Below are 22,874 nucleotides of genomic sequence, written 5' to 3' on the forward strand. Positions count from 1 at the left end.
GCAAATGTAAACAAAGAGGCTGTTGCGCATGTGCGCTGACAGCCGCCTGCCGACAGAGAGACGCGCGAGCCTCTACAAAACAAGCCCGGTGCGAACACCGCGCGCCTGGGACGGTGGAGGTGCCACACGCTCCCGACAACCAAAACCGGAACGAGAACCGGCAACATGCAACGGAGCTGCCCTAATTGTCACATTAAACCTTATAGCGGACTACCGCCACAAGCTTGAATTCATCGGGGAAGCCGATGGAGAAGAACTAATAAAGCTGCCCAGAAGGATCAAATGGGAACAGACCGCAATCAATAGATTCAACAGCTGGGCAAATCACTGGTCAGGTTGGTCACTAAGTGAACAGAAAAAGGACGCCATAGAAACTTGGAGTGTCACAATAGAGACCCTTGCGATGATTCTTCGCGGGAACTTGAATAATATATCGCACAGGCGCCCTTCACCTACATATGGTCATAATTCTGAAATTAAAATAAGCGCCAAAAATCTAAACAAGAAACTAAAACTTTTCCGCAAAATTGGGACAAGCCTAAAAAGATCGAACTACAAGAAGCCAAATAAAGCCATACAAAGAAGGTTTGGGCAGCAAAACGTGCCCATTGTGAAGCACAATGGCTAATAATTTTTGACTTGTTGAGCCCGGGAAAATCACAGGAGTTTTGGAAGTACATATGCAACCTGGGCCGAGACACAAACCATAGAGAAAACTCCCTTGAAGCCTCTACTTGGGTTGCCCATGTAAAAGCACTCTATACTAATGATGGCGCTGCTAACATGCAAATTGACACATCCATTGTTGGAGACAATCCAGGCAGATACACCGAGCTGATGGCTGCACCGGGGAAATTGCTTGTCTCCAAAATCATTAAAAACATCAGACAAAACGCCGCTCCAGGTCCTTATGGTCTCCCTGGACATCTATTCAAGGCAAATATCGATTTTTGGTCCACTAATCTGACCCACCTGTACTCTGAATGTTGGCTCCAGGGGGACATACCAGACTCATGGAGAGGCTCGCTCTTACAGCACATCCATAAAAAAGGCCCAAAAACTGAACCTACCAACTACCGCATGATCGCCCTGCTGGATATTGAGGATAAAGCTTATGCCAGCGCCATCTTGAGGGCCCTCGTAGATTGGACGAGCGCAAAAGGCATCCTTCCATTTTGTCAAACCGGTTTTAGACCTGGGTCTGCCACAGTTGATAATATCACCGCACTGTCTTTCCTGGCACATCGCGCTCGGAAACGCAAAAGCCTTCCCCTCTTCGCCTGCTTTATCGACTATTCGGCGGCGTTCGATGGGGTAGATCGCGCAATTCTGTGGCACAAGCTGGTCCAATGGAACATCAACTCGGTACTGCTAGGAGCGATACAGTCCCTTTACCAAAAAACATGGGTGCGAATTAAACTCTCGAGGGACCACGCATCTGTCAAGATCAACACAGACAGAGGTTTAAAACAAGGGTGCGTGCTTGCCCCACTATTATTCAATTTATACACAGCGGACATGGAGAAGGCCTTGACTGGGGCTGCCCTGGCCACCCCAAAGATTGGTGGAAATAAAATTCTTTTCATGCAATATGCTGATGACTTGGTTCTTTTTGACCACACGAGAATGGGGCTACAAAAGGTGCTGATGGCTCTTGCCACGTACAACGACAAAAACAGGCTGGTAGCAAACCCGAGCAAGTCAAAAGTAATTATTTTTGGTCATTATCCAAGGAAGAAAGCTTTAAAATGGAGGCTAGGCAATATCCTTCTGGATACCATGCAGCGGTACATCAATTTGGGCATTTGTTTTCAGGAATCGGGGCTTGCAAGCGCCCACCTTAAGTCAATCCAAGCCAAAGGTAAATCCATCACCTACGCCATTTGCAAGCTGCAAGCATCCTTACACAGCCCGTCTACCAAGGCCATTAATAGAGTTCTTAAAGCCAAGCTTATGCCGGCACTCAACTATGCCCTACAGGCATTCCTGGGCAAACTGAGTAATGAATTAGAAAAAATTCAGTGCAGAGCATATAAGAAAGTCTACCATCTTCCAAGGTGTACTAGAAACACCCTTGTTCGCCTGGAGTTCTCGCTCAACCAGCAAAACCTGGAAGAGTTGGCCGCCTTAAGTAAATACTACTTTTTAACAACGGCGGCACAGGAGGACACATTAAAGGCAGTCTTGAAATGTATTTTCATAGAGCCTGGGAACCCCTGGTCGGCCACCCTCGAAGTGGCTGAGGCCCATCTCAAACTTGCCATGGACTCATGGAATCCTGAATATGTCAAATATTTTGCCATCAAGAACGCGATAAAAAAACAAGTGCATGACGGTCACGGGAACTGGACCTGGACTCTCTGAGAAGAAAACACTTGCCTAAGACCTTGTGTCTCCGACACAACCAGCATACTCCTAAACATCATCTCACGCAGGCGGTGGGCCGTGCCGCCCTACATAAGATTTTGGCTTATAGACTACACCCATTGCCCCTCAAAGAACTATATTCCTGCGGTCAGGCCAGCTCTGGAGTCCGGGAATGCAGACTCTGCAGGTATAAACTTGAGTTCTTGGCCCACCTCCTCTTCTGCTGCCCAGCCCTCCGCCTGGCCCGTAGTCTTTATCTTAGGCCATTACTAAGACAATCGGGGTCACGCACCGCAGAGGAGGGGATCACTCATCTGTATACCCTGTCCACGGTAAAGCACATGGCGGCCTTTGGAAAGTTTATCTTTCAAGCTCGGGCAATGTTGATGGCTTCCACAGGCTGGATTCCAGAGTCTCCTGCCGGCCCATGAACCCTTTCCCCAGAATGTTCTGCACCTATGGAGCAATTAGATAAATGGAACTTTAGCAATTTCCTTGATTTTAACTTTTGTAATGTTGTTACTTTTGTATTTTGGTTTTATGTAATGGTTTTTAGTAACCAAACAAATAAAGTCATTCATTCATTCATTCATTCATTCATTCTTTGCAACGGAGCAAAAGCCCCAACAAACGAAAACCGCTAGCAAGTGCAAAAACACGCAAGCAGGCAGCCGACAAGCGGCGAACAACAGGGAAAAGCAGCACAAAGGCAAAATAGAACAATGCACAAGGCAAACCGTAAGTAGAAGAAATTGTACTTAACTGGCTGCGAAGCAGCAAAGAAAGAGGAAGTGTTGTTCTCTATGGTACCTTTTATAGTATGTAGCCTCTATGGTTACCAGTGGTACTCATGGGAAATGTAGTGTTTGGTTTTTCTTTACTGTGTTCTTATTGGCTACTGTGTTTTCTCAGTAAAGAAATGAGAAAGCATAATTGGAGCCTCCGTCCTGCCATAGAATACAACACCCATTAAAAAGCAGATTGTAGGGTGTATCAGGAGACCGCCACCCTGAGGATGGAAACAGAAAAGAAAACAAAGTTCTTGGCTTTCCCAAGGGGACTCTACGTATTTCCTTTCACCCCACTCGGGGACGCTACTCCCACCCCCCTCCCAGCTCCCAGGAGTTGTGCACGCACCTGTGCAAGCCACGCTCCTCCAGGAGCGTGGCTATGCGCTTCGTGATGTCGTTGGCCTCCTGGCTCTCGACATCGGGGTCATGACCGTGACCAGGTGTTTCCGCGTCTTCGCTTCGCTCTCTCACCGCTGTTCCCCCTCTGGCCTCCTCACCAACCGCTGGGGTATCTGACCGCAGTCCTCCGGTGGGACCGATTTCACGTGGTGGGATGGGTCACCACCACCGCCATTGTCGTGGCTCTTCGCTGGAGGTAGACGTGTTGCACCAAGCCGACCGTTCCCGCTAGCGCACAGGCGGCTGCCACCTTCGCGGCAGCACAACGCACCGCGCCGACCTCCTTACTGCTCTTCCAGCCCTCGGGTTCGACGTTCCCCAGCAGTCAGAGTTCCCCTGTTGGCCGGCGCTGGTAGCTGAACCCACGGCCCAGTCCGCAGCAACCCCGCCTCAGGTAAGCGGCATCAGATGCAGCGCCCCGGATCCCGGTGCAGCAGCGGCCGGCCCACTTCTCTCTCGCGGGGGCCCTCCAATCACTCGAGGCCGGGGATATGAATTTCAGTGCAGGCCTCACCAAGATGGCCGGCGCCCTCTGAGAGGGCCGGTAAGAATCTTCGTTCCGGCGTTGTCGTCGATCCGCCTCACGGTCCCCAAGCATCACACAGGGATCTACACGGTCCCAGGGGGCTCCCGCTAGCCGCCATCACCACCAGGGCAACAGTTAAGACAGGATAAACAGCAAGGCAAGTGCCGAGCTCTCAGCTCACAAGTCCATGCTCGTCTGTGGTCAAGCCACGCCCCCCTGGGTGAAGCCATTGGATAGTAAGAAGATGATGGTTCATTCGCGGCTGGTTATAGTAGGGCACCTATCAATCACATCTTATATAGGAACTGGTGTATCTTTCTTGTTTGGTGACCGGGGAAATTAGACTTGCTCTTACTGCAGGCACATCCTCGCCTCCTCACCCTTCACGTTACACTGACCCCTCTCCGGCATCTCCCCTTCCTCTCAATGTTCATTATTTCTCCGAAGAACACCTCCATTTGTCTGATCATATTTCATCCGCACTGGAAATATCTCAAATTCCACTGGACAAATCAGGTATTGCATCTTCCTGTAAACAGACTATGCACTGTTTATTCTGCATTCCAGGTGTCCCACACCTTCAGAAGAAATATTGACAGTCTCTGAAGTGATGGCTCTGGAGCCCTAACCACCGTAGGAAACCACACCAAACAGTTCACATACTCTAGAAATCTTATCTCAGATATTTAGGAATTTAAAAATGCAATAGCTTACAAATGACATCCAACCTGAAATTGAGTCTTTATTTTCTCTCCCAAAAAATGATGCGATTTTCTCTTGCTGACCCTCAAGAGGCTTTGTAACACCATAACAACATTTTATGTTGTCAGGTTATTGTAATTGTGCCTGATGATTCATGTTAACATCTCTTGAAAAGTGAAGGAGGCGCTAGGGGGCGCACAGCGGAATGGCTGCCTGAACTGCAGCTCCGCCGGGCGATATCACACGATGTGATTCATTGCCACTAAAACCCCACCAACCCACCCTGCGCGACCACGATCGGGTGCAGGAAGATGTGGAGCGGAGTTAGATGTTTGCGGAGGCGGCCGCTACCCACGCATCGCGGAGAAAAACCGAGGTCGCTGTAACTTGCACCGGACTGCCTGACAAAATGGCCGGCGGCCGTCTGGAGGTATGTCGCGAGCAACGCACGACCGGCAGCAGACAGACCGCTTAACCCAACGACAGCGCCCATACTTGATCACGGACCGCCAGGACCAGGGAGCACGTCCACACTGCTTCAGCCCCGTGAACTAGCGGCGGTGTCCGCTTACACATCGACCGGTTGCCTGACAAGATGGCGGCGCCCCCTCCAGGTACGGCGACTTCGGCGCACTAACACAGGCGGGCCTCTGCTCGGATAACGAGGTTCTCTGACAGCAGACCGGCGGGGTGGAGGACTGGGCACACTACCATGCGCATATCACCTGGGCACAGCGCATTGGAGGCCTTCTGACGTCCGCCGACCCGGAGATCAAAGACACAGGGGAATAGGGAGCGAACAGGCATCGGGGGCGAGGAGCCACACGAACAGGGAGCAGAGACTCCGGATGGACTAACAGCGAAGCGCCCTATCCCCTCAGTCACGAGAGCAACCCTCTCCCTCGCCTCTCAACGCTGCGGCACTGGCCAGTACACGCCGCTTCTACGGTCCTGCTGGAGTACTACGAACAGAGGGAGCCACCTTGAGAACGACCTAGCCAACAAGTGCATCTGCTGACTACCACCAAAAAAGAAACACGGCGACATCGACCAGAGTAATGAGGGCGACCAGACCTAAGTTGTGTAAGGTGCTTTCACCGCCCGCCGCCATGGGTAAACCAGACAAACAGCAGCCAAAACTCTCCTTTGATAATAGGAAGGGGACTAAGCCAGTAGATGACACAACGGAGGCCGGCGGGTCTTCGGTCTCGCCACCATCTACCAACATGGAGAAGATCCTGCTGGCGATTCAATCAAACCTACAGGACATCAACGGGAAGTTGGGCAATCTAACGTGCAGGATGGATGGCATGGCTGCCCGACAAGAAAAGCACGGCGAACGACTGGATGAAGCCGAAACCAGGATCTCGGCGGTCGAAGATGAAGCGCGTACGTCCACTTCAAAATGCGCGGGAATGGAGCGCATCCTGGAGGTAATAAAAGCAAAGGAGGAGGATTTGGAAGCGCGCTCGAGGCGCAATAACGTGCGAATCGCGGGCCTGCCAGAATCAACCAACACAGGCCGCATGGAACAGTATATCGAAGGGCTCTGTAGGGACATCTTTGGAGCGGAAGCCTTATCGCAGATCTTCATTGTGGAACGAGCCCACAGATCGCTAGGCCCCAAACCACCGCCAGGCGCTACGCCCCGACCGATCGTAGCGAGGATCCTAAACTACAGAGACAGAGACGTGATCCTCAGGCTTGCGAGGGAAAAGGGCAAAATCACTCACCAGGGCAACACTCAGGAGTTCTACCCCGATCACACGGTCGCTGTTCAGCAGGCACGTAGAGAATACACCGCAGTAAAAGCCAAGCTACGAGAATTAAACGTTGGGTATTCCATGTTGTATCCTGCCCGGCTGCGTGTGGTGTGGAAGGAGCAGACGATCGTGCTAGCAACACCTAAGGCGGCCCTCGAACTTGTCAAGAAAATACAGCGAGAGACGAGGTCGGAAGCCAGACATGACCAGAACAGAGACTCCGACTGAGGCGCCTAGAGCACTCCGACTTCACGCAGCGGTAGAGACTACTGCACAAAATACCGCGAGGTAGTATTACACTACCACTTTCGGCTGTCTATGCAAGGTTTGTTGATGAGAGACTACTTGAGGTGAGCTGTTGGCGTTTTTTGATTTATGCATTGGGCGGTGAAAGGGTGAGGAGCGGCTGAAATAACTGTGACTGTAGCCCAATCCTGCCCTGACCTATCACGAGCGTTCAGGTCTATACTAAACTAACAGGCCTTCCTCATGGGATTTCAGACACCACGGCCATGTTGCGCTTACTACTGCCGCTCATGAGGGCAATGGGTCAAGTCCTTTTGGGCACTCTGTGCTCGCAAGCCCTCAGACCTGAAAGGGGGATAGCCTAGAGGGTCGCAGAACAGTGGACGTCGGGGTCCGTCCCACATTACGAGTTGTGAACTAATGGAGGTGTCATGATCGCACAGGCTGCTGAGGTCCGGATTGGGTGTAGCCGGGCAAATACTAAGTGCGGGGAAGGCGACACGCTGCATTGAATGGGAATGGCCCCTTCCCTACACGTCTGTTCATTGCGGGATGGGGCTATGTATTCTCTAGGTCTGCTTCACTGCCTGCACCCAGCGGAGGGGTGATAATGGGAAAGTGGGCTTGTGGATTAATGGACAGATATTTTGCGATTCAGTTTGATTCTAGTTAATGTCGCCTGCACCTGTATATCGGGTGAAGTGTTGTGCCACTAGCGGTCCTCCATGAGGGTACAACCCTACACAAGGTTTGCTATGAGCACCAAGTTGTTGGTTACAATGTTGAGGGAGTTGTGCTCTGTGAGGGTGAGGCTTCGGCAGGTTGGGGTTGCTGGAGTGGGAGGGACTTGGGGGGGGATGCTTAACTGTTTACTAAGGCCGAAAACATTGCAAACCAGTACATTATACATGTTGGCCCTGCTGGGGCTTGTGTGTGCATGTGGTGCTCATGGAGATGGATGGGGTCGGGATCGGGGCGGTCTGCTTGCGTGTACAGGAATGAATGGTACCGTATCAAATGGGTACGCCAGGCTCTAGAAATGATAGCAGGAACGGACTAAACGTCCTTACGTGGAATATACGGGGGTTCTCACGCCCACAGAAAATCAGGCAAGTGTTTGCCAGTCTCACCAGATGGAATATTGACATTGCATTCCTGCAGGAATCGCACCTGGCGCCGCATACTCACGCTACATTGGGGTCGAGATGGGCGGGATCGTCTTACAGAGCCTCATATTCTTCCTATTCCAGGGGGGTGCTCATTTTGGTCAAGAAAGGGGTACACTTTGAAGAGAGGCATGTGACACAAGACCCAGCTGGCAGATATGTGCTAGTGTCAGGCAAGCTAAGGGGGCAACACATAACACTCCTCAACATATATGGCCCGAACATTGATGCGCCTGACTTTTATCGGGAAATCTGGGGACACTTGCAGAATCACACTGGCACACACATTTTATGTGGGGGGGACTGGAACGTGACACTGCAGGACGGGCTGGACCGGTCTTCCCAATCAGTGGAACAACACAAGCAGGCGAGGCTTATGATAGACCACATGATGAGCGATCTAGCGTTAGCAGATATCTGGAGACTACAACACACTAACGATCCTGGCGCTACTCACATCACAGCATCACACAATAGTTGGTCCAGACTGGACTACTGGCTGGGGTCCAGGGATGTTGCACTATGGGCTTGTACGGTAAAGGTGCTGCCACGCACATTGTCGGACCACAATCCGGTTCTATTACAGCTGGACATTCCGCACTACACACCCCCCCCCCTTCCACTGGCGATTTAATTCCCAGGCCCTCACAGACCCTGTATATGTCGACACCCTGACTAAGGCGATCAAGGACTACTTCGCTAATAATTCTCAAACTACGGACGACCCATGTCTACTCTGGGAAGCCTTTAAGGCCACGATAAGGGGCGTTTGCATTAGCACCACCTTAGGTGTACTCAAAGACATCAGGAGCCAGATACGCCGCTGTGAAAGTCAGATGAGGGACCTTGAACTACAATATGAGAACACACAGGACATATTGCTGTTACCCAAACTGCGCGACTTACACACAGAACATGCTGATTTTCTGACGTCGGAAATCAAATATCTAGATCGCAAACATACAGCCAGGGCTTTTGGAGAAGGGGGCAGGCCGGGGCGTGTACTGGCGTGGAAAATATGTGAAGGGCGGGGGCATTCGGCAATCCTTCGGGTCAAATCAGAGGCGGGTGTAGTTCAAACGCACCCGGCAGACATAGTCAAATGTTTTGCAGAATCTTACAGCACACTATACCAATCTCAACCAACAGCTACAGCGGAGGAAACTTACGAATACCTCCATGATGTGGCGATTGGCTGGCTGTCAGATGCCCATCGGGAATATCTGGCTCGGCCGATCACGGTTGAGGAGGTCACTGAAGTGATGGCATCGCTCCCAAATGGTAAGGCGCCAGGCCCGGATGGATACACATCCGAATTTTACAAGAAATTTGTGGATATCATTGCCCCATATTTGGTGGACATGTACGGCACCTCCTTTGAGGGTTCGCTGCTCCCCCCCACTCTGCGGGAAGCTATGATCATTGCACTCCTCAAACCGGCCAAAGACCCGGACAGTTGCGACTCCTACAGACCCCTATCCCTGATAAATGTGGACTCGAAAATACTTGCAAAGTTGCTAGCTGTCAGATTGTCCCCCCTGATGACTCGCCTAGTGCTCCCGGACCAAGCGGGGTTTGTACCCACGAGGTCCACCTCGCATAATACCAGGTCCCTGTTTGCTCTGGCGCACTATCTAAAACCATCGGTTAAAGCTGTGGCTGTACTGCTCGACGCCGCCAAAGCGTTCGATTCAATCGAATGGCGTTACATGTTGACCGTCCTTAATAGGATGGGTTTTCCTAAAAGATTTGTCCAGTGGATTTCCTTGTTGTATACCAAACCGTGTGCGAGGGTCCGGATAAATGGGTACGTTTCGGCCCCATTTGACATTGGTCGGGGAACGAGACAGGGTTGCCCCCTGTCACCCCTGCTCTTCGCACTAGCGTTAGAGCCACTGGCGTGCATAGTGCGTCAAAATTACAAGGAATCGGCGTTGCAATTTGTGTCCAGGCCGCTGCACATATCGCTCTACGCGGACGACATGTTGCTTTATGTTCGCGATCCAGAAACACATCTAAACCCGCTCCTCAGGGAGTACATCCGTTTTGGGGGCCATTCGGGGTTGGCGATAAATTGGTCCAAGTCCTCACTAATACCCCTCACCGATTCCACTGATTCCTTTGCACTGGATTACCCACTAGAGTGGCAGCAGGACCCGATACGCTACCTAGGAGTCATGTTCCACAGGGACCCAGACGAAGTCATGCGTGCGAATTATGGAGTGGTAATCACCAAACTGGAAGATAAAGTCCGTCGCTGGATACACCTGCCATTATCCATAGCTGATCGAATAGCAATCGTCAAAATGAACATCTTGCCTAAGTTGTTATATCTCTTTAACAACATTCCCATCACGCCTACGCGGGAGGTCTTTCGGCGCATAAAATCCCTGGTACTAACCTTGATCTGGGCGGGTAAACAGGCTCGCATTGAACTACAGACACTAACGCTCCCGGTAGCAAAAGGCGGGTTCGGGGTGCCCGATTTTCTCCTATATTACCTCTGTGCCCAGGCACAGTACGCAGCTTACTGGTACCATGAGGTCCCCTACATCACACACGTGGCCATTGAGGAGGGAGACGCCCATCCAGTCCCCCTGTCGGCGATACTGTCACACACTAGACCCCCGCTCCATTCAAGAGACATCAACACGGTAGACACCACGATCAAGGCATGGAATAAACTAGGGAAACTGGCCCACAAGACCCCATTATATGCACCGAACATGCCACTACAGCACCATCAGGCTTTATCAGTCACTAGCGAGAAGGTGGGGATGTCGCTACTGTCCAGAGCTGGGATCGACAAAATGAGCGACGTATTTCAGGGAGGCACATTTATAGAACTTGATAATTTGGACTATATACAAAATCAGACTCTTATGTTCCGCTTCACATATTACAGATTGACAAGGGCATTAAAAGGATATTACCCTTCATTCCCTGAGGAGCCGGAAACACTAGCGCCATTACAAATGCTGATCACCACGAGTGATCTGTCTCACTTGGTATCCAAACTTTACACTGCTGCACAATCGGACATAGCGGGCCACACATTTAAAGCCAAGGAGCGATGGGATGCACTACTGGATACTCCACTGACAGAGGTAGAGTGGTACAGTTCATGCGCACTGACACAGATACTAACACCAAACGGGAAACTGAGGATTATTCATTTCAAGTTTATCCACCAAAGCTATTACACACCGGTGAAAATGAGCAGATACGGGCTCCAGGAGGACGACAAATGTAAGCGCTGCAACAGGGATGGGGCGGACTTTGTGCATTTGGCATGGAAGTGTGAGCGAGTAGCGAGTTACTGGGAGGAGGTCACTGCCGCGCTATCGGTCATGTTGGAAGATGAGGTGCACTGCACGCCACAGATCTGCCTGCTCGGTATTGTACCCCAATTCAGAGCGCTAAAACGCAAATTCTGTGCTATCGCACTCCTATTAGCCAAAAGATAGGTGGCACAATGCTGGCACAGCCGTAAGGTACCGACTGCAAAGGTGTGGATGCATAGCATGTCTACTTGTAGGGATAAACTACAAACGTATGAGGAGGACTTACCTGTTAAATCTAGACCTAAGGATGTGTGGTGCTTTTTGACGGACTATCTGAATTCATTACAGGGGAATGGAGAGGACTAGTTGATGTGCGGGTGACACTGGAAGGTGAATGACTGCTGTGTGGGTTATGGCCCCTGAAGACTGCTTGGAGGACATTCTGGAACACTGCTTAGCTCACTGTATAGGATGTAACTGAGAGCAATGAGAGGTCTTAAGTTGGGGAAGTTGGAGTTCGGTTGATAAAATTACAAAATGTAAGACTCATGTCGATTGTACAATACGAGCCCTGACTGGAGCATACCAGACGGTTCTATCTAACGTTAACATATGGCTTTACATATTTATCTGTGATTGTACTGATCTAACATAGTAAAGTGGCGAGCCGGCCTCAGGGTTGTAGGCTCATGCTGTGTATTCTACTTTATGTTAATAAAGGTCTTACGCAAAAAAAAAAAACAAAAAAAAAAAACATCTCTTGAAAAGTGGTTGTGTGCTTGATGAGCCATAAAAATCCTACCGCTCGTCTCCTTCACAATTGTAGTAATGAAGTCACCGACGTCGAAGTAAGAAGCAGAAGATGACTTTATTTCTAGCAGGGACTGAGCAGCATCCAACACAGGAGAGGACTCCAATCAACTGATAACATAGCATTCAAACAGAAAGTTCTAAATTCTGTTGTGGAATGCACACGCGCAAGGGAACCATGAGGAGTGAGCATTCCACAGCAGAGACTGTAATAGGTAAAACCACTACTCCCTGACTACCCATAAAGCAGCCAAACCCACCTATGCCCTGGTTCTCCCAACAATGGAGGTAGGATGTGTTCTTTGCACTGGTTTATAATAAAAGATGATCTGCCTCTGAGGACAGCACAGCATGGTAGGATATAAGGCGATCTTCATTGACCCTCTTGACCCGGATTTGTCCAGTCCAATAATAATCACATAGCTAAAACCACCATGTGATGGGGCTTACATCTGCCAGTGCTATTTTATTTTGTGAAAAACAAATAAATAAGCGCAGAATCTTAAAAATGTTCTTAGGAGCCCACTACTACTGAATGTCAGGATTGACAAATACCAAGGATGCCTAGTCTTATTCTTTCTCCTTTTCTACCTTGTTTCTAAATTGCGTGCAAGTGCTTATTATAACCGCATGCACAAATAATGCATTAGCAGTTGTTCGTAATTGTAACACACATCTGGTTGAAATTCACTCCAATCGCAGCCATGGGCAACAGTCCGGCACTTGGGCAGACAATGGCACCATGTGTCGTGATGATCGCTTTGACCCAAGGAAAGCTGACAATTTCTGTAGTTGTTTGACAAGGGCCTATAAACTCTTAGCTGTTCAATGACAGGCTCTTCTCTGTCCTAATAAAAAGCATTTTGAAGCTGGTAAGGCAATGACTACTTACTTGCAGGAAGGAAAATATTAACCCCGCACCCTAATATTGGCATCTTCTCACAGATAATTTCATGCTTGTTCTGGCATTGGCATGGATCTGGTGATGATGGGCAAACCCAGTAGTGTCTCTTGATATGAGCAATGATTCAGGGTGATAAGCAGAGATCTTATTGCATCATCCTGCCCAAACTGTATGTCAAACATTTATGTTGTTTCGCCTAAACGCTCAGGAGTTGTTCACCACCCTGTCACACTGCTTAGACTTGTTATTATTTTTTTTGGGGGGGATACCTGATCTTAAATGGCACTAGAGAAGAAAGAAGGCTAATCTACAATGCCCTTTTCTTTGCTAAGGAAAATATCATTAAAACATTGGAATGCCGAGAGGTCAGGTCAAGACAGTGGATTGGGTAAGGGCAATAATGGCAGCATGGGGTATCTGCTCGAGCCCTGCAATGTGTGTTTTTCTGTTTTCCCTTTTTATTAATTCAGAACATTCTACCCCCAGTGAGGGAAATGTTCTAATAGCATTATAGGCCTTCTGCCTCAGGCAATAGCAGTTACTAAAGGCTCTCATCATTGTAGCTCAGGATTCCACCTTAGGATTTAGAGACTTTAACAACCATTGTGATACATGTTGCAATCCACCTTGAGATATTTGGGTATGTGAGAATGATATAGGTTTACACTTTAATGTGGTAAAGCGAGAGGGTATGCTTCCTTTATTTTCACAGTAAGCAATATTGTTTTCATTTCTGGGAAAGTAGAAGCATCTTGTACAGGGCATTCTTTTATTTATGTCTGATGTATACACCTGTGTTGATCTTATTCTATGATTTGTCGTATTGGGAGCATTTCCAGGTGCTTCTCAGTGCTAAAACATTCTTCATGTTACCATACGTATAATGTATACTTACAATGTATGTTTTTTTATTCTATATATCACTGATGTTTTAGAAATAGTATGCAAATATGTAAAGTGAGATTCAGTATGATTCTCTAACTGATTATTTCAAAATTGGAGACCCCTTAATGCTCTATAATTATTTCAAATATTTAGCTGACCAAAACAAGTTTTTACCCATTATAAAGTGGAATTTGACATTGTGTTATTCAGGTTTAAATGGAAAAACTATTGCATTTAACTTTGGTTATTCCAATCTTTCAGTAACTACAAGCCTATGCAATCAAAAGGGAAAAGTCCTTAGTAGTCAATATTTGACGAAAGCTTACTGTTGTGTGATATAAAATGCCCTATTTTATTATCAGGCTGTGAATTAGATTGTCAGAGAGCGAAGGCAGGGACTGGTGATTCCAGAGGAAATACTTCGAAAGGTGACAGGGCAAGGTAAATACCAGGCTATTCAAAGTATAACTGTGGTCACAGTACTGCAGAGGACTGGAGACATCTGTAAGCAGGGACAAGGAGAAAGACCAAAACCAGGTTTGATCAAAGTAAGGGCTGTAGTGGTATGTGATAAGAGGTCTTTAACTACTTTAGGGAACGCCCTTAATACTTTTCCTTTTTCCATACTAACTACTGGGTAAGATGGATATAGGTATAAATTATTTGGGTGCTTTTATTGTGGCAAATGTAGTGTTCTAAAATTGTTGTAAAGCCTCTTTTTAGGTCTCGCGACCTATCAATGCGCGCATGCGCATTGAGCGGAGCGAGAATTCAAGTGCTCAAAATGCTCGTCAAACCAAGGGCTTTTTGGTGCGGTGAATCACGTGACCAAACAAGCACGCGCATCAGCCTCCCTCCCTCCCTCCTAATTGCATTTTTTCCACGGCCGCACAGTACATAAAAGGGCTTCTCCCAGCTTGTGCTGTGCGGCTTCTCCTCCCCTAATTATTCATGGCTGGCCGGTGGCCGGCCGTACTTTCAGTTTCCCGGCCGCTCTTGTTTGATAATACTTTTTTTTCACTTCCCAAATGAATGGCACTTATTACATTGTGATATACATCATGGTTTATTGAACCTTCTGCTGAGACCTGTGCGCAACTTCCACGTTCCATGTCCAAATACTCGTATAATACTCGTATAATGAAAGCGGTCTCCCAGCAGTGTTAAATATTTTAAAATCAGTGAATTAAATAAAATTAGAAGAAAGGAAAACCACATAGTACTCGCATTTTGAAGATGTATTTAAATGCCAACAGTCTATGCTGTAGAATTCAAATGGAAACAAGATTAGACGTTAAGTGGGTAGCAGGGCCAGTCATTTTATATGCAGTTACCTATAGACAAAAAAACTACTACTTTGTTAGAGGATGTTATTCTCATTAGCCACCCCTCTGACTACGCCACCACACCTACTGATTCCTCCTCAGTGCCCTCCAGATCACTGTTCCTATACGTTCTCTTTAATATCCTTCGGTCACTCGGTTTATCAACCCAAACATCTGCTGCCTGCCACCCTGGAGTGGTCGAGATTTCACCGCCGCAACATTACCGTAGAGTTTCACAACACCAGTCTATCTCAGTCTGCTGATGGCGCCACAGGGTCAAATAAACAGTTCATGAACTCATGAAATGCCCTAATAACTGGAAATGCTTTCGAAAGCATCCGAGTAGTATCATGCACTGAACCACTGTCATCGCACGTAAATTAAAACAGGAACTCGCACGGGAAATTGCACAAAATGCTGCTTTCTTCACACTGAAAAGACAGGCAAGGTCCGTATTCTGATGTATAGTTGCCACGGCACAGGTGCCACAGGTTTACTGCGACGCAAGCACACTTCGTAACGAATGCACAAACAAATGTAACATCAAATGTACAACCCCCACCAATCTCCACACAACACCAAAAGATGTGAGGGGCATGAGAGGGTTGGAGCTCTGGTTAAATACATCAGAAAATAAAATGTTTAAAAAACAAACATTTGAACAGCCAATTGATTTCGCCCTTGTGTTCAAACGGCTTTGCAAACAGTTTTTTTTTAACCCCGATGCTATCCAGCAGGATTAAAGTTTTTTTAAAGCATTTGATAAGGCCACCTGCATTATGTTGTTGGTGAGCCCACCACATATGTGCGTGCCTACAAAATTACCCAGTCACTTTTTAATCTCTTTCTTTTCAGTTACCGATCCAAGTTCTGGATAGAAAAAAAACACGCATACGTTTTTTTTCCTTCCAAATAAAGTGAGGGGGGGGGGCACAAGCAACAGGGGGCCTAGAAGCAACACAAGGAAGACGGGGAAAATGAAAACAATGTAGGGAGGGAGGTGTAAGCAACACAGTGGAGAGTAGGACAGTAGGCGAAACCAACACATATGGAGAATCAAAATGAATGTTTGGGGGTGGGGGGAGACACAACACGGAATGCGTGGAAAGGTAATGGGGAGAAGCACGTGGGAGAGTATCAGGCAGGAAGACGCACTTCGGCAACAATGAGCAACACAAGTGCAAAATGGAGAAAAGTACACGAAGGAGACTGCTTGAGGACACCGGCACCTCATGGAGTGCTTAAATGGATTTTAAAAAATGGAGCAGAGTCTTTTGAACTCACTATGGGTCTGATTTAGGTTTGCTTGAGTTGTGAAGCATTACAGTGGTTTACAGATTAGATTTGTTGCTCACCAGGTACACTGTTATTACCAGTATGTCCTAGTGAACTTGTAATTGAGTTGTCGTTCTGTAACCATGGCAGAATTTTACACAGTGGGGAATACCAGTCTTTTTCTATATATATTTTTTTACTTGTAATTTGTTTCTGAAACTACGTTATTATGCCTCGGACAGCAAAGCACTGTATTATGTGCTTATGTAATGGAGAAGTTTAGTTGTTCCTACAAGTGACACTGTTAATCAAAATAATGACAGGTTATGAGTGTTTACACTTTACAAGTCATTTTGCAACTCAAAACTGTTGTAAAAGTACTCCTAAATGCCATTGCAAACTCCACATACAAATAGAAATGTGAAAATGTGATACATGGCGGTGGTACACACGTGCAGTATGTCATAAAGGTACAACATGTGTAGGGATTCTCGTACTTTCCTAAAACCTAAGTAGGTTTAAAAATTGCACCCAAGTGTGAAATTGTCTTTTTGTACGAGTATTTTTCATTTGACTATCCAAGTGGCCCCAAGTCTAGTCAAATGAGGATTCTTTTTCACTTTGTATGTCCCTGATTTTGCACAAATCGAAACATTACACTGAACATAATCTTCACAAAAGTTATTTACAAAAGTTAAAGCTATTGCCATCATAAATTACAATAACTTTTATTTAAGTATTAATTATTTAAATAAATTAAAATCCATTGTTAATTTGTATTATCAATACATCTAAGTCACGTAAATACAACACATATTGCATTACAAATGCTATAGGTGTCACATTTGCGAAAGTTAAAACTATTGGCATTGTAAATGACAAAGCTATTAATTTCGCTATTTTCAAAACCAACACATAAATAAAAAAATTGTCATTTACAATACCAATAGCTCAAACTTTCCTAATGCGAGACCTATTGGCAACGCCAGTGCTTGTTTTACATTGTTCCCTATACAATATCATAAGCACAGCTTTAACACTGGCAGTGCAACTAGATTGTAGGATGAAATTATGCAGCAAGGTTTTTAAACTATGCGGCAAAAAACCCTGCAAATTATGCTGCAGATTTTCTGACACTATTATTCTTATCCATTTGAACTGCAAACATTTTTGTGAAATCTACAAAATGTGCACATTTCATGGAAAGTTGTGTGGCAAATGCAGTAAATACATAATTATGCAGTAAGGACTGCAGACACAGAATTGCAAAAAGCAGTGGCCCTCACAATTGTACATTCTAATTCCATTCATTTCCCATGGATAGCGGCACTTTGAAGAAGCTAACTATCCCAAAGTAAACATTTAATATAAAGAAGAATAGATAGAACTAGTAACGTGTAATATGATGCTATCTTGCCACCTCAGTCTTTTGGTGACAGTTACCAACCACTTGGCTTCTGGATTTATGATGTCACCCGAACCCCTTGAAGGTAATATAGGACTTTATTACACTGTTACTGGTTATGTATCTTGTATACAAAATTTGGGGAATTATGCATGGAGTTCTTTGAAATATGGAAGAAACTTGGCAACAGGCCACATGTATAGACCAAGGATCTGTAACAACATCCCTGTATCCACCAAGATCATCCAAAATCTGATTCAAGTCATGAAACAACTGAAAACACAACTGGGTTAAGAATACTACATCACGATGAAACCACAGACCAGCTCCACTCTCAGAACCCATTTTCCCCTTGAATCAGTCATTGACTGTATATTTGACTGGCTCTGAAGAGTGCTCTCCTGACTTTTGGCTTTGTTCACTCTGTATAAATACCTCATGCCCGCATGGAGTATATATCAAGGCTGCCAGTGAAATATGAGTTTCATCATCATCATAACAACAGCACCAAACCATTCTAATAGGTATAACGATCCTGAATACTTTGATTCCAATCAGTACCCATTGTTAACTGCACCTTGCAGAGCGCAGCTTCAACAACCTCTTCCTTCTACAGAAACAAAGGGCCCGATTTATGAAGAAGTGATGCAGCAGAATGCAGCAAGACAACCTGCTGTGATGCAACACATGGAGAGTGCAGGAATGACCATATCGTCTGAGAGATGGTGCAGTCCTGCTCTCTCCCTGAGCTGATGCAGCCTAGCACCAACGCAGGAACCCTTACACCATGGTCCAAGGGTGCCTACGTTGCAGGCAGGATTGTTTTGGGGCAGGAAGGGATAACTTCCTGCACAAAAACAATCCTTAGAGGCTTTTTTCTCTTTCTATGTGTACTGGAGAATGCAGCACACATAGAAAGAGGAAACAAATTGAAATTGAAATTGAATTGAAATTGAAATTGAATTGAAATTGAAATTGAAAGAGTATTTATATAGCGCCAGACTACCCGGAGGCCTCGTAGCGCTTCAGAACCAAGAGTGATAATTCAGTGAAGACACTAGTTGAAGAGATGTGTCTTCAGATGTTTGCGGTAGACAGTCAGGCTACGTGTCTCTCTTAAAGACTGGGGAAGGGCGTTGCACAATTTAGCCACTAGGTGTGAAAAGGAGCGGCCCCCCCATCTTGCTTTCTTTATCTTTCTAGTGGAGGCTAAAAATTGGTTGCTGGATCGAAGCGGCCTAGATGGTAAATAAAGTGGCATTAATGGGTGGAGAATTTTAGGGCCTGTTTTCCAAATGGCTTTATAGGCTATGCACAGTGTTTTAAATTGAATTCTGGCATTCATTGGCAGCCAATGTAGCTGACGAAGAGCTTGTTTGGCCGATTGTCTCCTAGGGACTTGGAGGAGTAGTCTGGCTGCACTGTTTTGTACCACCTGTAATTTGTTAATGGTGGACAGAGGAGCTCCCAGGTATAGTGAGTTCCCACAATCCAGCCGGGAAAGAATTAAGGCCTGAATCATGATTCTTCATGCTACAAAAGGGAGGAGAGGGAGAATTTTTCGCATCATCCTTAACAGGCTGTAGCATGTTGATGATAGTATTGTGGCCTGGTGATTAAAAGTCAATTTGTCATCAAGCCACACTCCCAAACTCTTTATGTGCGGTTTGGGTAGTGGAGCTCGACCCAAACATGTGGGCCATGAGGGCATGGTGGAAGCAGGGGCGGCATTGCCCAACAACATGATTTCAGTTTTTTCTCCGTTAAGACGGAGGCAGGAGTTCTCCATCCATCCGGCTACTGCGTCAAGGCAGGGTGTCAGCCTATCAGACGAACCCGCATCTTGGCCCAGCGATACCACCAGTTGGGTAGCTGACGATCTTAATGCCGAATGGATGTACCACAGCTGCCAACGGCTTCTCAGTTTTTTCTCCGTTAAGACGGAGGCAGGAGTTCTCCATCCATCCGGCTACTGCGTCAAGGCAGGGTGTCAGCCTATCAGACGAACCCGCATCTTGGCCCAGCGATACCACCAGTTGGGTAGCTGACGATCTTAATGCCGAATGGATGTACCACAGCTGCCAACGGCTTCATGTAAATATTAATTAGTGTTGGGCTCAATGCCGAACCCTGTGGAACCCCACATTCCAACAGCTGAATAGATGAAACTATATCTCCCTCAAAGACTTGGAAATGGCGATCACTGAGGAAAGAGGCAATCCAATTCAGTGCAGCGCCCGACACCCCGCTCATTCTGAGGCGGTTGGTCAAGATGGAATGTTTGACAGTGTCAAACGCTGCACTGAGGTCCAACAGGATGATAGCTGCCCTTCCTCCTTCGTCTACCAATTTCCTTGCCTCTTCTGTTACTAGCAGCAGTGCAGTCTCCGTACCATGGTTAGGTCGAAACCCAGTCTGGGTGTCATCCAACAGACTGTTTGATTCGAGATGATTGGTGAGAATGTTGTTAACATGTTTCTCCACCAATTTACTGAGCCATGGCAGGAGGGAAATTGGCCAGTAAATGGATAGAATGGAGGGGTCCAGACTAGGCTTTTTGATCAATGCTTTCACCATTGCACACTTCCATGATGAGGGGCTATACCGGTCGATAAGGAAAGATTTAATATGTCCATTATAGTAGTTTGGACAGAATTAATTATTGCTTTTAGCTGTTTGGGCGGTGCAGCATCTGTCGGAGAACCTGAGACTACTTTACCAATGATTGTATTGAGTGTCTCTGGCGTCAGAGGGTCCAGATGGTCTAAGATGGGCACTCCGATTGAATTAGTAAGATGCGGACTATCTGTATCATTTTGGTTGGAGGGAAAGGTGTTATATATCGTCTCTATTTTTTCTTTAAAGAACGCTGCGAGTTTGTTACAGCGTTCCAGGGCTCCTTCTTTGGCAGGGAGTGTTTGTGTCGGATTAATCAGAGTTTTCGCAACCGGGAGAAATAAAGATATTTCTCCTCGTTGTGCCTCCCCTGGGATGGCGTACGTTTTTGACTCATTCCCAGGTTTACTACTGGTGGTAAATCTGGGAATGTGCCAAAATCCATGGGTGGAGATGTGGGAACACCGATGCTCCATCCATGGAACACCTTTCCCGGGCAGTGTAATACAAGCAACTACTTGTGCTGCGGTGCGTTACTCCAGATGTAGTATACCACACAGAGCCACATAAGGTGCCTCTTGTTGGCATAATAAATCTCACTTAAGGCTTGCATTGCCCATGCACCATATTGAGTGAAGTTAAGGCACTGCAATCCTTTCATAAATCTGGCCCGATTTGTTTTTTCCCAAAGCAAATGTTTTTCTAAAAATTCCGCATGTTAACATCTTCACAAAGAGAGTTCCAATTTGCTCTGTATAGTTTTTCCCGGAGTTCCGTAACCTGATAAAGAAACTCAGACTTCAGCGGCATTGTTTATTTACAATAATGTATATATTCTAGAACTTGATCGCACAGATCCTCATTCAAATGAAAACTAACACAGAGAACGCTATGTACTGAAATTATATGGCTTGGAGACACCAGGCTCAGTGTTCCCCTACCGCATACCATGAGCAATTTCAGTAAACTGCATAAAAGTATTGTGATTTCTCCCCTTGCATAGTGCAAAGAACGCTGTGAAATAAATATCAAAATATTCTAGTAATAATATGTAAATGATGGCTTTTTTTCTCCAGGTGGATTAAGTTTGAAGAGAAAGTAGAAGATGGTGGAGAGAGATGGAGCAAGCCCCATGTCACAACGCTTTCCCTCCATAGCCTGTTTGAACTAAGAACTTGCCTAGAGAAAGGAACAGTGTTATTTGATCTGGAAGCAAACACTTTTAAACAAATAATAGGTATGTACATGTATTCACAAATCTTCGTTTCTACTGCATACTTCTGTTTAAATTAGTAAATACCAGGGATTTTGTTCATAGATATATTTTCAAAAATGGAAATCATTGCAGATCTATTTTTAAAATGGCTTTTCATCAAACTGTTATCGCTTTATTTATTTTAACAGACTTTAGGGACTGATTTATATATTGTTGGAAAGGGTACTCCATCACAACGGCGTCAGAGTTCCCTCCATGACAATATAGTGGTCCTTCTGCCAAATTTAATGTGGGCAGACTTTAAGTTTGGCCACAGCAGAGACTACTCTATCTCCATCGTGGCCGTTGGAAAAATGCCTACATCTTTGCCCGCCCAATTCAGATGGGCAGACATATAGTCATTTGTTACTGTTCTGGTGGTATGGTGTCGGGTGGAGACTGGTGTCCCAGGCAGAAGTACCCGTTCCCCAGGAGCGAAGAGGGAGCCCCTCCCTTCCCTAAAGATACAACCTCCACAGTGCCAAAACAGAACACACAAGAGGAATGAAAATATCTTCAGAAAATGAAGAGACCAAGGAGGACAATCAGAAAAGTTCCAATGCAACCAACAGGGAGAAGGTCCAGTCCAATTAGACGCAGGGTTTCTATATTGAAATAACAAGAAATTAACAAACACAATTACTTAAGTAACCTATGTCTAGGAAATATACAGCACACTCAAGACTTAAGCTAATAAACTTAGGTTGTGTACTATCCCACACTTACTTGGTTCAGAGCTGGGTGTTGTCTCGTAAGATGATCCACAATTGTCCCGGAAGAAGGTCTCTTTTTAAATAGAAAGTAGAAAGGCTGGTGGGGGTAGTCGCTCCTTATTCCAGCTTTATAAAGAATAAAAAACAATACTAGAGCATACTTCTGCTCGTTCTTCAAAGTGAAGTTCATGAAATAAAAAATAAACTCCAGCAGAACCTTGGACAGATGGAAACTGGAATAATTGTATCCGGTCTGAGAAATATAGAATGCTCCGGCGTATCAAACAGTACTTTTATTGCCAGTACACTAGGACAAAAAAATAAAGAGGCTAATATCAGCTATTAACGAGCTTCTGGGGGAAGGTAGCGCGCCGCACATGGAACACGACAGTGTGAAGAAAATCAATGCGTCCTCGTGTTGCACAAAAACGAACAGCTGCGC

The 22,874-nt window shown here is 46.3% G+C and overlaps 1 protein-coding gene across 1 annotated transcript in view; it reads left to right on the plus strand.

Annotated features, from left to right (window-relative positions):
- The window catches only part of LOC147702880 (electrogenic sodium bicarbonate cotransporter 1-like), a 386,862-nt gene that overhangs the window by 63,388 nt on the left and 300,600 nt on the right, over positions 1-22,874 (plus strand). Inside the window, exon 2 of the mRNA XM_086931461.1 lies at positions 21,541-21,701. Within this exon, the coding sequence (XP_086787587.1) occupies positions 21,541-21,701 (161 nt within the window). The remainder of the gene's footprint in view (positions 1-21,540; positions 21,702-22,874) is intronic.

The sequence above is a fragment of the Lissotriton vulgaris genome, chromosome 7 (assembly GCF_964263255.1).
Source record: "Lissotriton vulgaris chromosome 7, aLisVul1.2, whole genome shotgun sequence".
Classification (NCBI taxonomy): Eukaryota; Metazoa; Chordata; class Amphibia; order Caudata; family Salamandridae; genus Lissotriton; species Lissotriton vulgaris.